General features: G+C 41.3%; 1 protein-coding gene across 1 annotated transcript; it reads left to right on the top strand.

Annotated features, from left to right (window-relative positions):
• The first annotated feature begins 595 nt into the window (after nt 1–595).
• Nucleotides 596–14,837, top strand: LOC133980241 (A disintegrin and metalloproteinase with thrombospondin motifs 8-like). The gene is made up of 9 exons (XM_062418901.1): nt 596–1,577; nt 3,861–4,100; nt 7,848–7,980; nt 8,160–8,327; nt 9,209–9,501; nt 10,910–11,096; nt 11,550–11,719; nt 12,130–12,305; nt 12,841–14,837. Exons 1-9 carry the CDS (start codon nt 837–839, stop codon nt 13,607–13,609), a joined length of 2,877 nt encoding a protein of 958 aa, XP_062274885.1. The 5' UTR covers nt 596–836; the 3' UTR covers nt 13,610–14,837.
• The last annotated feature ends 1,389 nt before the right edge of the window (nt 14,838–16,226 follow it).

Here is a 16,226-nt window from a genome sequence, read left to right as displayed (position 1 = left end):
GTTCTGCTGTTCAAGATTAATCATTTCTTCTTTTTCGTGTTTTGTTTGAATTTTCCTAAATACATTTCTGTGGATGATATGGTGTTTGGGGAAAAAAACACAATTAAATGATAATATTCTTAATAGAGGTCTACTTATGTGATTATACATTTCTCAGCCTTCAAGGTGGCGGTCATTTCCAAGCACACAGTGTCTTTCTCTGTCCAGCGGTGGTGCTTTGTGTAAGGATAAAGCAGATTGGTCTTAGGGGGGGCTTCTGGCTCTGTGGGGGCCTGCCACTCACACACGGCTCCGAAATAACTCGAGTAGCGGACTTCCAGCTATGCGTAGTATAGATGTCCTGCCACTGCCATATAGCACGCTGGGTTAATAATAGGAGCGCGGTTGTCAAGCTATTTCAGAAGGGGGGAGTGTCGGCCTATTCTCATTGGGTCTGTTTTATCCGCGACTTTCTCATGAAGTACGAGTGGGAGGAGAATTTCAAGCAGCGGAGGATATCAAAAATAAACCCCCTCATGTCCAGGGAAGAGCAGAACGTATAAATACCCCCGATGTGTCCACACTGCAGCGGTGCTGGTGAGTGGTACAACAAGACTTAGCTTGGTTAGAGTATAAGAAACGAGAACTCAGACAGACTGAAATGAAATAGCAGACATATTTTGACCAAGACTGACTTTACAGCACTGGAAAAATTACTTTCAATTTGAAACGATTGCTGATTTTTACAAGATATTTCTCCGATTACAGAAGACGCGCCACTTGCCAGCGAATAAAGGACATACATTGTAATAAATCCTTTTTTAAATCAATCTCGAGTGCAATTTCCATTGCAGAAGATGTGTTCCACTGTGTGTTTGATCTTTTTTTCCCTGTGCGTAATCAACACAGCACTTCACGCTCCGTTTGAATCAGAGGATATAGTACCTGTTCGGATAAATGGAAGAATCCGCGGTCGCTTTTGGAAAAGAAGCGAGGAACAGCCGAGATTTGTCCTCAGTGCATTTGGCAAGGACTTGACTCTAAATCTTATACCTGATACGAGCTTTATCTCGCCTACCTTCACCATACAGCGCATCAAAGCCAGAGATGTTGAGATTTTACGCAGCGCTTCAGGTGCGCAATCTTTCCTGGACGCGGATCTCCAACAATTAATCAACCAGACCGAGGAGAGTGAAGGACAGCTGAGAAGTTGCTTTTACTCGGGGAACGTAGATTACGATCAAAACTCGCTTGTTGCTGTCAGTTTGTGCTCTGGTATCTTTGGCTCCTTCATAACGGAGGGGAAAGAATATTTAATTGAGCCCAAACTTCGCGGTGGCCTGGGGCCTGACTCTGCCGAACAGCTGCATGTCATCAAGAGGAGGACATTCACCAAAAGCCACGGTGTTCCCCTCCTGTTTGATCACGCTGCGGAGGAAAGCCGAGCAGAGAAGCACAATGGGGAAAGTTTTACGCACAGCGACAGTGACGCACAGAGGGAACTTCGCCGGCGACGCTTTGTTTCCGCGCCACGGTTCATAGAGACCCTGGCAGTAGCAGACTCAACCATGACCAACTTCTATGAAGATGAAATAAAGGTCAGACGCGATGAACTCATTCTTTCCTGCACACACTTTTGATAGGAACCTAAACAAACATTTAGTTCAATTTCGCAGTTTAGACCATCTCATAAACAAACCCACAACCGGCGACTGCGTCATTTAGTTCTTTACTTTCTCTGCAAGCCCACAAAGTCAGAACACATAGCTCACAATAATGTAGTGGCAGTGAATTGTTTTGCTGTGCTGCTTCATAAAAACTGTTTGGCACTGAGGAGCTTGGGAGGAAATCGGTGGGCTCCCAGTTTTCCACAGGCTGAGTAAGAGGTCAGGCAACAGAAATGCAAGCAATGCTGTACCACATTCCTCAGGACTTGGTCACGATTTGGCAGCAGAGCTTCAGCATCATCCAGGGAAGCTGCTTCACAGGGATTACAAAATCCATTAAGTCATATCTAGTATTAATTACATTGATTCATTAAATTAATTTCCTGACCCTTTTCCTGTAAGTCAGTTACAACATCCAATCTGTAAATTAAAATAACATTGAAAAGCTTCTGAAATCATCCTCCATAACACATATCATTCTTGGTTGAAACCGGAACTCAACAAAAAACTAAACGTAAGTAGGGCAGTCCTTGATCCTGCCACAATCTGGACCAGCCAACCTGTAGTCTGTTTGTACTTAACACTCTCCTTAGCTGCCAAACCCTCAGTAGTATTCCACAGTAAGACACAAGTAACAAAAGGTCAAGTGGCCGAAGGGTAGACTGATAAATTGAGTTTATATTTGCCTTTCATGATAAACCAGATGCCAGGCAATCAGTCTATATCTGATATGATGGATGTGATACATCTGACAGATTGTCCATCTATATTACACTGGATGTCTATGAGGAGGGGGCCGTTTTAGAGATTTGGAAGCCCCAGGCAAAGATCGACATGTGGTTCTGTGGGTGTGTGCAAAAACATGTGGAAAAACTTTTTATGAGAGCATATCATCCCACCCTAGAAAAATTGATTTCAGCAAGGCTCATGGAAGACTTCACAATACACAGAATGATAGAATCCCCCCACATTCACTATGATTTATCAGCTGTCTACAAGACACAACACCATGACAGCGCTGTGGAAAATCATGCCCATCCCTACCCCACAAAATAAACAAAAAACTATTTGGAGGCAAGTCTCTCCAGCGAACAAAGTCAAATGGGAATTAGTACTAAATTCTTCACTTAGAAGAAGAGCTTGTGAAGACAACATTGTACGTTGCAGTCAGACGTCAGTAATTTCCAATCACACCTGCTCCTCCCATCCTCTCTAAAGGCAGCAGACAGTTTATTGGGCTGGGAGGAGACTCCTTGGCAACCTCGTAGAGAACAAACTGAGACACAAGGCACATATTTTGTTTAAAGCAACATTGATATAAATACACCGCAACCACAAATATCATTACACCACAGTCAATGCTTCTAATTCCTCTGTGTGAGTAATGATGCACACCAAGTTGTTTCTGTTTTTCCTGCACCCTGTAATGTGATGAACTAGTTGTACAGTTGTACTGTGTTACCTCATTTTTTGTTTAATTACAAGATATAAGTGTTCCTATCACATAACCATGGTAATCATAGTGAAAGTGACTTTGTGTGGCTCAGCCAACTAAAGTCATGAAATATGCTTTTTGAATTTGCATTTGTGGTAAGAGGTTGTCTGCGCTACAGTCTGACTGATGAATGAAGTATATCTGCTTATTCTAGCTTGTAGCAGGTATATTTTATCGGTCAATAAGTAACAAGAAATTGCAGAACCAAAATGTCAAAATATGTTTGCTATAATCTAGAAACAATCACAGTCACCAATACATAGTTTGAGCAGAAGACAGCAGTGATGAGTGATATTTTTATACTGCCAAATTTCAATTCCTTAATCATCAATAAGAAAGAGGAAATAGTCAAGCACATAACCCCCCATAAAACCACAACTTATCATTTTTACTATGGATTTTGCACAGATTTAACAAATGAGATATGATTTGTTAATACATTTAACAATAGAGTTGCTAGTAGATTCATTCTGTTGTCATTGACAAAACCAAACCAAAGCTGTTTTCCCCTATTTCAATTCTTTATGCTAAGCTTAGTTAGGCCTAATTGACTGCTGGCTATAGGCTGTCTTTAATGGACAGATATGAGAGCGATATTGATCTTTTCAACTAATCCCAAACTGTCCCAAATGTTGAACTATTCCTCTAAACCAGACTCTTGTCAATCCGCCACTGTTCAAGCTTTTTAAATGTCTTCTCCTGTTTCTCCTCCTTTATAGCACTACATTCTGACCCTGATGTCAATGGCCGCCCAGCTCTACAAACACCCCAGCATAAAGAATTCAGTGAACATGGTGGTGGTGAAGATGTTGGTGGTAGAGGATGAGGAAGTTGGCCCACAGGTCTCCAGCAATGGAGGTGTGGCTCTTAGGAACTTCTGTTCATGGCAGCAGTTCTTCAACCCACCAAGCCAGAGACATCCAGAGCACTATGACACTGCCATGCTCTTCACCAGAGAGGTGAGCGATAAGAATGAATCTGGTTTAGCTCTATTTCACAATGCCCACGTGGCTTTTAAGATCTGTGCAATAAAATACACCATCATCTGCATACCATCTTTTTTTAAACATGTAATATGGGAGATTTGCCAGGGTTTGAGCATAAAAGTTCAGTCTTGAATGTGCAAGCAGTAGTTTGATACAAAAATCTTACTTCAAGGTTTGCTAGTTTTCAACTACATCATGTAATCTTTCTCAGTTGTCTCAGAAACTACATCTGTAAAACATAAAGGACCCTTGACAAGAAACTCTAGAAATATCAAAAATAGACAAGATCAGCTGTCTGAGTATCACACTAAAACTGATCACAGCATTGACTGCGAAGGGGTCAAAAGTTATTGACCAAGAGTTGATGGATGGCTAGATAAAGATCAAGGAAGACATTCATATCCAATGCCAGAGACAATTCTTCAACAGACACAGGGGTCATGATCTCTACCCATATATGACCACCTGTTATGGTGTGATCTTAAGGTCACATAATGACTGTCTCAGAGACAACTGAGCAAAGTCCATCTGCAGAGCATACCACAAGAAGCAGCTGGAATCTCCAAAAAAGCTAATAAGTAGACATTGAGTTAAGATTTCTTTGTCAAATTTGCTGGAATGTAAATGTAATGTAATGTAAATTAAAACAGCAGTGGCCTGAGAACTGATCCTAGAGGAACACCAGGTATTGTATTATTAGGAACAGTAGTATCATGGGGTTTTATTGGAGCGCTTTGGCTTTCAGTGTCCGGGAATGAAATGTAATTTCAAACTATTATATAATACTAGTGTAACATATCTTAATGCTGGTATCAGGCTTCAAGAGTCACAGTGGTTTTAACACTTAGACCAAGTATGAACGCAATAACACAATTTTCCTCAGAGCATGGTTTGGACACTTCAGTGCATGAAACAAAACATGAAATGTGAGAGTTTAAGAGTGTGTTATTAGAATGGGTCTACTCACCCATGATAGTCATATTTGCTTCCCATTCAAACAGCAACAACCCAGCAAGGGTGAGTCACAAATTAAGCCCTGGTGGAATTCTGTCCCAGGCCATCTGTGGTCCACAATGTGGTTTCAGAGGCAGCCGACTCAACCACGCAACAATTACTTGAACACAAAGCCTCTTACAGTAGCATAAATGCACTTGAAGGCCACTTGTGTTTACTGTGGGGGGTCCCGGCTGCAAACGAGCCCCTTGGTTTTGGGTGGCTATTGTCAAATATATGTGGGGTTAAGAAAGAAAAGATGAAACAAGGTAAAGGAAAGGAAAGCCTTTTTCTAGCTCTTTTGGCATACTACAGATACTGAAAAGGGATCGTCAAGATGAAATAGTTGTAATCTTTTCCAAGCAGGGGGAATGTCTACAGACAGCAAACAAACTGCTTTATGGATGCTCAACAGGAAATAAGTTCAGAAGTCCTTAGGGTTTGAACTGTGATTGGCTTGTTCTGCTGTATTTGGCTGCCTTCTTCCATCTGGTATGTGCATGCTGACAAGGTGTTAGCAGACAATACATTAGGCTAGCAGCTTCTCTATTATTACATTTTTATAGGTGATTGCCCTGGTTGCTGCTTGATTTGATGGCAGGCTTAGCAATTATCCGCCTACTGAATGATGTTTGCATGTAAAACTGACCCTGAATCAGAAAATGATGAGTAGAACATATGGGCTTCTGCAATTTTGTGTTGGATTTTCTGAAGCGGCTTTCACTTAGGAAAGCCATCATTCACGCAAACCTGGTTTGTTTGTTTTTCCATTTCCGCGGAGATATGCTTTGAAATGTAGAAGATGGAAGTCTCCTCGTGGATGAGCTAACTTTAGTGCCGCCACAAATCAGCCCTGACATGACGATGTCACTTTAAACGGTCAGGGTTTGAGTGTGCGGCTTGGTCAGGCTGAAAATGTGTGCCATGTATTCCACAGTCGCTAGAGAATGTTTCGGTACAACTGTGGGCTTGTTGTGAAACTTAAAACTCACCCGCTATTGCATGTAGTGGAAACATGTTTCTCATGCATTTTTGTGGTCTTATGTTAAGTGTGTGTTTGTCTTTCCTCTGTCTGCACTATCTATGAATGCAACTCTGTGACCTTGTGCTCAGGCCCCTACATACGTAGATTTGGCTTTGTGTGTGTCTGCATACATGAGTGACAGATGCTGTTGTGGAACAAGGTGTACAAACACATGCTGAGCAGCGTTCTTCTGCAGCTCCAAGTCCAGATGTGTTTCGAATCACAGAGGGTTATGCCTTGTGGGTTTTTTTCGGGGCTGAGGCGAGGCCATGAATGCGTCCGTCTCCGTCCTACATAGCCAGGCGTCTTCTGGAGCAGGGAAAGATTTCTGATACACACCACACTGTTAATTTTCCCACATCACAGCCCTGGACAGCTGCATGCTAGGGATATTTATTTGCTTTATTTAATGATGGAAACACTGAGCAACATGTTTTGATTTGTTTCTTAAAAATGGCAGAAAAACAACTGGACATAAATAGAGACGATGTTCTGCCATCCTACGTAATTAATATAACAGTCATTCCTTGCTGCCCGTACTATTTACTATTTGACAGAATAAAGTCTTTAACTTCAACTGATAGTCTACTCTGCCAGCTGTTTCTGAGCAAATGTTTACTACTTTTCTTAGTCTGTGTTGTCCATTGTGTTGTTGTTGTAAATTGTTATTGACGAATTGCTCAATACCTGGCTGTCTGTGAGAGGACCTTTACTTGAGCTGATGTGATTAAAATAATTGGATAGGACCCAGTACAAGCATTGCATTTTCTTGGTTTCAATGGAGAATTTCAGTGTTCCATAACACTGAATACTGAGTGGCATGTCAATGTTGACTATTGCCCAGGCTGTTCGACTGACTTATGGTTACCCAGATACCACTTTTCACTGTCATCTAACAGTGGTATGCAACTATTGTTTGAGTGTCACATGTTGATTCTTTGGCATTATGCCACTCTGAATGTGTTGCTGCTGTCCTACTGGCATAAAGCACATGATAATTGTATATAACTTTTGTTCCACTCGGGCACATACCACCCTAATGGCAGATGATGGTTCTTACTGGCACACGTTGCTGCTGTGCAAACGATACACAGCATATCACTGCTGTTCCACTACACTACCTCTTACATAAAACAAATAAGTAAATGAAAGGAGTATTTTGATCTAAAGTTCACTGGCTTCTAGCTAGTGTTAATGGTCAAACTTCCAAGGCTACACTCGCTTCACAAGTCATACTCGGCTAAATGTGTACCTATTTGGCCCTGCCGGCTTAGCTAACAGATAAGTATATCCTGACTGCTGTCCACAGTGAGGAATAGTTGTCCAGTCATAGTGTGACATAAGCTATCAGTTTTACACTGTAGTGGAACATGAGTGATATTCAAATCCCAGTAGTTAGCAGAAGCTTACTTACTGCATGCCAGTAAAGAATTGTCATACACTGTAAGAGGGTGGTATGTGGCAGTGTTAGAGTGTGCCTTTGCTGGTCAAAGCACTAGTCAACAGTGACATGAGCATATGGGACTATAATAAGAGTAATATACCACTAGTGACAAGCTGTTTTCTACAGTCAAATTCAAGATTCTGAACACCTTTTTTTATTGAAAATATTTCTCTATTGCTGTCATCATTTGAAATTGCATATCACCCTCTTGTTGAGGATGTTCCGGTCTCAATGTTTTCAATGTCTATTTTCATTGCAGGACATCTGCGGACAAAAGAGCTGCGACACATTGGGCGTGGCCGATGTCGGGACGATGTGCGATCCCAAGAGAAGCTGCTCCGTTATCGAGGACAACGGCCTGCAAGCTGCCTTCACAGCTGCACACGAGCTCGGTTAGCTCAGATTTACTGTCACGTGTGGGCGGGTGTGGGTGTAGGATTTATGAAAAAACTTTAGAAATGTGGTGTAATAGTTTTAACAAGTCTTTTTTCAATCGGTCCTGCATAACCACACTTTTTTGCATCTGTGAAACCGTGTCACATTTTAATCCTGGCATCCTCCCCTACTGCAGGCCATGTGCTAAGTATGCCTCATGATGACTCCAAGACCTGTGAGATGCTGTTTGGCGATCTGGGAGGAAATTACCTGATGGCTCCTCTGTTTGTGAGCCTCAACAAAACCGCACCTTGGTCTCCTTGCAGCGCACTCTTCATCACTGACTTCTTTGACAACGGATATGGTAGGTAATGTTTCCGGTTATCGTCCATGCATGTTAAAAAATTACACAATGACTAAATCAGAAACTGCGCAGCCCTGTAGAGATCTTCTGCCAATGTGGAAGTCTGCCATGATGTGGCTCTGTTATTACGGCTGATTCAGAGATGAATAAAACATACTGTTATTCCTCTTGCACTCTAACTATGGCTTTCCTGCTTAAACATGTTCTTCTCCTTAAATAATGGGTTGTCAGGATAGTTATCTTGACCTAGATTTCCACATGTTCTCTTTCCACATCCGCTCCTCTTCAGTCTCTCCTTTTCTTTGCGCCTTTTCTTAGCCTCATCTCTGTGGCTCTGGCCCCCCCATCTCGTGTCGTGCATCTTGTGTTGTTTGTATCCATGCTAGACCTATCAGTGAACCTTCTTTTCCACTGAGTCATACTATGGACATCTTCCTGTTCTCCACCTCTGCAGCCAAAAGCAACAGCTGGTGTCAGCAAAATATGTTCTTTATCAGTTGGAAAATGTCTCCAAAGAAACTCATGTGGCTGAGAATGTTCATTCCGAACTGCCGATGTCATTGACAACTCGGGACGAAAAGCTTATTGAATGTAATAAAAAATAATTAGAGAAACAATGAATAAATGCAGATTTAGACTGGCTGTCAAATGTCCAAATTCAGAGTACTAGTTTGCCTATAAAGGCGCACTGCATTTGTTAAATTAAAAGTATTCATTTTTATAGTCCGGACACAACTTGCCTTGAATATTTTCCCCCTGTTGTCATTACCACACATGAAGAGTAACACATTTATAATCACCACACTGCCACAAAGTCCATAATCCCCTTTTACCACAATATAATCAGTCTCATACAGTGTTGCTTTATATTGTAACCACAGGGGACTGCCTTCTGGATGTCCCAGAGAGTACCATGCCGTTGCCAAGAGAGCTGCCAGGCACCAAGTACAGCCTGGACCAACAGTGCCAGCAGATTTTTGGAGAGGAGTTCATCCACTGCCCCAACACTTCAGACAGTGATATCTGCAGCCAGCTGTGGTGTCAAGAAGACGGGACATTACAATGCTCCACCAAGAATGGCAGCCTGCCCTGGGCTGACGGCACCACCTGCAGCCTCAACGGGACCTGTCTCAATGGAGCGTGCATGTCGACCCAGGAGTTGATGAAGCCGCTGGTAAGACTCTTTCTGTATGTGAGCGGTCATAAACTAGCAGTAAAGCTGTATGAATCAATATGTATGTGTGAACAGTGGGTTAGATGTCCCTGTGTAACATAAAAGGAGTGGCATGTAAGCAAAAGGAGAGTGAATAATGGATTTACATTAGCCCAGAAACATGACTCCAAATTAATCATAATGTTGTTCCATATCTGCTGAATGTTTAAATAGGCAAATGTTTTCTGATGTGTTAAAAATGCAGCTTTAATACAACTTTAAGATCAAATATTTACTCACAAAAAGCTGCAATTGAACATTTCACACCTTGGCTTGCTGGTTCCAAGGTGATGATGTTTATGTACTTGCACCTTCTCGCTGCTGAGAACTGCCTGTAAGGGTTTCGGTGAGTCACCTGCTTGGAAGCACTCTTGTGGTTTACTAAGAAAATAGAGGAAATAGAGGTTTGCAATTGTAAAACTGGAAAGTCAGCAACTTGAAACCTGCAGATTTACAATGTTTTTTTATTCCCACTGGGTTTCTGATAGACACAGAAAAATACACATGAGAACTCTTTAAAATGTTCTGGAAAAAAAATGTATTTCTACTACAACTGCATGACAAATGGGTAAATTCAATACCATGAATAGCACAAGAACAACTATCATAGGATTTGTTTCAGAATATTTAGTTAAACAAATATTCAAAACACAAAATCTGCCTTTTGAAGCAAAATCTTTTACACTTTTCTCACCTATATGCAGAAATATATGAATGAAAAGTACATGCTAAGTGTGCTATGATACAACAATGTTTGAAATTGGTGAATCCAGCTTCTTCATGATGCCTTTTTTATATTTCCTTAAAGAACATTTGTACATCTCTATTTCACTCTAGCTCAGTTGTCCTGATATCTGCTCCTTGTGTTATGATCACACATCTGTTTATGAACCCAGACGTGCTGGCAGTTGGAATAGTAGCTAGTCCAAACTCATAAAACTTCTGGAAAGGACACCCACACTAGCAATCACACACACACACACACACGCACACAGATGCATACACACACAGACAGACAGACAGACAGACAGACAGACGGACAGACATACACACAGACACACAAATATACACAGTTACACACACACACTTTCAATTTTGTCTTACAAAGCTGCAGCATGGCAGGTTCCACTAGTGGTGAGTGACACATGTGGCAGGAATGTGGGTAGAGGCAGACAGCAGGCGCGTGCCGAACTTCAACACAGATTTAGCCTGGAGTCGCGGCACGCCAGCACACTGTGCGGCCTCAAACCCAGAAGCCCAGACTGTGGTTTAGGCTGCACAGCTGAGATTGCCTTTGGCACTGAGCTCTGACCAACTACTCTTGACTCTTTTTCTTTTTTTTTTTGTTGCTTTCTGCGTTTTACCACAGGTGGTTGTGGACGGCGGCTGGAGCTCGTGGGGACCCTCGCAGCAGTGCTCCAGGACATGTGGAGGTGGGGTGGAGTTCTCCTATAGGGAGTGTACCGACCCTGTGCCTCAGAATGGAGGGAAGTACTGTGAGGGACAGAGGGTTCTGTACCAGTCCTGCAACACGCAGCAGTGTGAGGGCAATGATGGTAAGCAATCAGTAATATACAGGTTTTGAGGACCAATACTGTCATAATAAGAATATCACTTATCATCAACATTCCTGTGTAATATCTGACTGAAATATCTTAGTGTAGAATACCAAACTGCTTAATATTAGTTAAAAATCAGAAGTGGAGCACACTGATTGCACTGCATCTAATCTTTAATGCCGTCATACCTGATATCCTGATATAAGGTGTACTTGAGGTCATCCATCAAACCTTCCAGTCCTGATCCTCCTACCTCAAAATTCCAAAATAAAAATGGAAATATAGACTTATTCACTTATTTGACTATTTTATGAAAATATGTTTTATTGGAGTAGTTTTACTCACTGGATTTATATATATGCAGATATCAAAAGATGATCGTATTTATAAAAACTTTCTGTCAGCAGTTTGATCAAAATGTGTAAACTTTATCCAATCTGTGACATTTAGGAAAGAGTTTCAGAGAGGAGCAGTGTGAGAAGTACAACCCCAACTACATCGACTACAACGGAAACATGAAACAATGGATACCAAAGTACGCCGGAGTGTCTCCCAGAGACCGATGCAAACTGTTCTGCAGAGCCAGAGGCAGCAGTGAATTTAAAGTGTTTAAATCCAAGGTACTGTTTCTCTCAACTTCACAGTTCATACATTTGGTTTACACTTCAACTAATGTATCACTAGTCTAAAAAGTAAAGAATCTCCACTTACTGGCTTTTTCTGGAGCTTTCAACCATATCACACCGTCTTCAACAATGGATGGAGGTTAAGTGTTGTGGCTTGGACCTGATTGTAATCCTGAACTTCTACGATCGGATCATAACTTCCATCCACCGTTGTAAACCATGAAACACAGTTGAAACCTCTAAGAACGCTACTAAATGGTCTTTGAGTTAATGTTAGAAGTGTCACTGCATCTTAGTATCAAATATGAGCAACATTCTAGATAAGGACTGAGATATCGTTTAAAAAAATGTGCAATATTCAGGTGAATCAGGATTAACAAGTCATACCTAACGTGTCCCTGCAGGTAATTGACGGGACGACCTGTGGTCCTGACACCACATCGGTGTGCGTCCAAGGCCAGTGTGTGAAGGCAGGCTGCGACCAGGTGATCGGATCCAACAAGAGAGTGGATAAGTGTGGAATTTGTGGAGGAATTGGGCTCACCTGTAGAAAGATCACTGGTTCCTACAACAAGGCAACGTAAGTCATCTTTATTATACATTATAGGAGCATTTTGCTAATCAAACTGTGGTGAAAACAGAGAGTGGCCGATATTTGGAAATGTATGACCAAAGATTTAGTGACAATAATGTGATAACCACTTCAAGTCCACTTCATAAGATGCAAATTTTACCAATGGTGTAATCTAGAAGGGTTTCCTGAGTTTACGGGGGGTTGCATGCTGTTACTATTTCTTGATGAGCAACAGAAGAACAGTGAGGATTTATACTAAAAACTGTCCATTAGATTAAAGACAGCCAGCAGCTGGTTAGCTTAAATTAACACAAATTACAGGCTCTGTCTATTAGTGTACTTTCTAAATGTCAAACTGTATTGTATTAAGTAGGAAAAATTCCAGAGCCAGGCACATTCTTTTCTTTGTTCTTGTCTTTGTGCTAAGCTAGGCTAATTGACTTGTAGCTCCAGCTCCCTACATAATACAAACTATGTCTTTAAAGTCAGCAAACAAAGTGTGTATATTATCTAAACCCAGTTCTTTTTTTCTCTCTATCAGCTATGGATACAGCGACATTGTCACAATTCCCATTGCCGCAACTAACATTGACATCAAACAGCGTAGTCACAGAGGAATCAAACATGATGGAAACTATCTTGCTATCAAGAGAGAGAGCGGTGGTTACATCCTCAATGGTAACTTTTCTGTATCCACGGTGGAGCAGGACATTCCTGTGCTGGGTGCTGTGCTGAAATACAGCGGCTCCTCCACCACTCTGGAGAGGATCCAGAGCTTCATGCAGTTGAAAGAGGCCATCACCATCCAGCTTCTTGCCACCGCAGGAGATGCCAACCCTCCCAAGGTGAAATATACCTTTTTCATCCCTAGAGATGTGACATTCAACAAATCCAAGGAGAAGAAGGGCAACTCGCCATCTTTGCATATGATCCATCCGTTTGGTGTGCCTGACTGGGTGCTGGGGGAGTGGTCTGAGTGCTCCAAGAGCTGCGGTTCTGGATGGTCCAGGAGGAACGTCGAATGCCGAGACAGCGCGGACTTCCCCTCCCGTCTGTGCGACAAAGACCTGAAGCCCGTAGACATCAGGCCTTGCGGGGATCTGCCCTGCCCCATATGGCAGATGGGACCCTGGTCCACCTGCTCACGAACTTGTGGCCAGGGGGAGCGTCGCCGCAGCATCTTCTGCATAGACTATACTGGGAAGACTGTTGAGCCAGAGAAGTGTGATCCGAACAAAATCCCAAAGCCGGTCTCCGGAGAGTGTCTCAACCAAGAGTGCCATGAAGAACATGAGTACAGTAAACTTTGAACGATTCCCTTTCCAGTCTGACTGCACTTAACAACTGGTTGCATCACGTCACGTCAAGGGCATTATGCCTGAATATTGTTTTGTAGTCGTTTGTTGACTATTGACAACCACTATTGAAATTTGAAACAATGGAAATCTACCTCAGGATGTACATGTGATGCTATGTATAGATGCTAGATGAAGGTGCTGAGTTTGTGTTTTCTCCAGAAAGAGAAGTTCTGAAGCCCCACTCTAAATAGAGACTAAAGTTTTCAGATGAGGTCTGGTATAATCTACAATATGTCCTTCTGAGTTAGCTGTCATTTAAAGTGGGGCTAGAACAATAGCATGAAACCTGCTGTCAAACACCAGCACAGTGTAAATATACCTCCAATTGTCCTCCACAGAACTCAGTCCCCTATAAAGCTTTGATCGAGCCTTTAACCTAATTTATTGAGGTAGGTACATAAGATTAATGCATTGGGGTTTTAAGCCTCTGGGAAGTACGCTCCTGTTTGATTGCTTCTCTTTTCTACAAACATGCGAATACCAAAATGTGATTTGTGTTAAATAATTGTAAATGTCATATTTTTATCCTGACCATTTTCATCGTTTGACTACGGGACAAACCCTTCACTAATGCCAAATCTGACAGTATCTTGGACTTTAAAATGTGCCAGTTTTAGAATACAACAGAGCAAATTGTTTCAATGCTAAACTAGATATATATATAAATTGATAGAATTTGAGTTTACACATTGTGTAAAATGTTTAGGTTAGCAATAACTGGTCAGGATCCTGATCTGAATAATCCCTTGACAGAGAATTCCCTCTGCCCTCTAGTTTAATATCACTTTTTCCCAGTTGAGAGGAACAGTGGTACAACAAATGGTATTACTAAGTTAAGTGATAAGCATACTATCTATCTTATATATGAAAAATAACATTAATTTTATTCATTTTCAGACATCTATTTGTTGCATCATATGCAAAAACTCACAGTTGTTTTCAGACTCTTGTATGTATATTTGATTCTTCATTCTTGTTGTTAATTTACAGATGTCATAAAACAAAAGAGATGGAGCATTAGGCCTATATCCCTTCAGTGAAGGACTATACTATTTTATTATTACAGCTTCCTTTTTAAGCTATTTATTTTTGTAAAGTTTTTACCTTGGACATGTAATTAACATGGCAGATGCTGCTGTCTTTGAGATTTTTGTCTATAAAAAATGGTCAAATAAACACATTTATGTCAATACATGGCTCTCTTTCACTGTTTCTTATCCTCCATGACAACCAAAAAGAAACTCAGGATATTTCTCCAATGTCCTGCATCAAAAATAGTGTAAAAAACCCTCTAGTTGACCCCAGAGGAACTGACTTCTAAATGACACATAAATTCCAAGCATTTTGCCATTTGTATTCCATGTTGTCTAGAGCACCCTTTTAGACAAGTGCGGAACACTAAAACCCTCCACCATGTCCAGACTAATGGAATTCTTATAGGTGGGTCGGGAGTTATTTTAAAAGCAGGGCGAGGCAGATTTCATTGCTGGTTTTACAGACTGAAACCCCTTAAGATGTTCAGTAAAATCCTCCCACACTGGAATAACTTCTCCACTCAGACGTCTGAAATAAAGACAGTCATATAAAAACATACTCAGTAGCTGCGGTTAGGAAGGAACATCCATTTAACAGGCAACACCACTGACCTAACAATATCCTATTTTTAATAGCCTATAATAGTCTTCTTATAATAACAACTGACCAAGCTTGGCAGATGTAAACATCATACGCTGTGTTGAGTGTATGAGTGCAGGTGTAGAGGGTAGGGTGGGGGAGGGGGGGTTCTGAGACACCACACCTGTCGACCACCAGTTATTGACATGGTCCCCACCTCAGGACCCAATTTCGCCATGTGTATTGTTCAAATGGTTACAAATACCGATACATTATAAATAAAGTATCTCAGCTGAAAACTGGGAAATTGGGACATTGCAAGTGCACAAATCGATAGATAGAGAGCAGCTGCTGTAAGCAAGAAATAGAAAATAGAGCAAGTTATAAAGGCTATACAGACATATGACAAATCAATAGAATCAACATAGAAGCCTCCTGTTGCAGTATTGGTTAAGAACTATACCGTATAATCAAAACATCCCCGGTTCAATTGTCAAAATGCCAAAAATATAATTTTGAAGAAATAAGAACCAACGTAAACAGTCCTAGTAAGGTGTTGGACCACCAATAGTTTCTAAAATAGCTTCAGTCCTAGCTTTGGCATAGTTTGTTGAAATCTACTGGAGGGACAAACACTTTTCTTCCAAAATATATTGACATCATTTATACACTTATAAAACCATTCATTGAGCCCTCGAGGTCTCCATCTGCATTTGTTTGTTTTTTCCACTCATTTATTCATGTATCCCCTTTCATTTGTAATCCATCTGTAAACATGACAAAATTGAACTTTTCAACAGCAGAGTATGTTAAAGGATGGATTAGACATTTTTCAAGTCTTAAATAGCATAATAACAATTTATGAACATTGAAAACAGTTTTTTCTTGCTGTCATCATTCCCCCTGTTCATACTTGCAATGCAAGTGACACACTCCACAGCCCTCCTTCTGTGCA

The sequence above is a fragment of the Scomber scombrus genome, chromosome 5, assembly GCF_963691925.1.
Source record: "Scomber scombrus chromosome 5, fScoSco1.1, whole genome shotgun sequence".
In the NCBI taxonomy this organism is placed as follows: domain Eukaryota; kingdom Metazoa; phylum Chordata; class Actinopteri; order Scombriformes; family Scombridae; genus Scomber; species Scomber scombrus.
This window is presented reverse-complemented; position numbering and strand designations above follow the sequence as displayed.

Bases quoted from the DNA above. Each gene is read 5' to 3' on its own strand.
- LOC133980241 (XM_062418901.1), top strand. From the start codon at position 837: ATGTGTTCCACTGTGTGTTTGATCTTTTTTTCCCTGTGCGTAATCAAC. The intron at 7,981-8,159 runs GTTAGCTCAGAT...CCCCTACTGCAG, and splicing joins CACAGCTGCACACGAGCTCG to GCCATGTGCTAAGTATGCCT. The intron at 11,097-11,549 runs GTAAGCAATCAG...TGTGACATTTAG, and splicing joins GCAGTGTGAGGGCAATGATG to GAAAGAGTTTCAGAGAGGAG.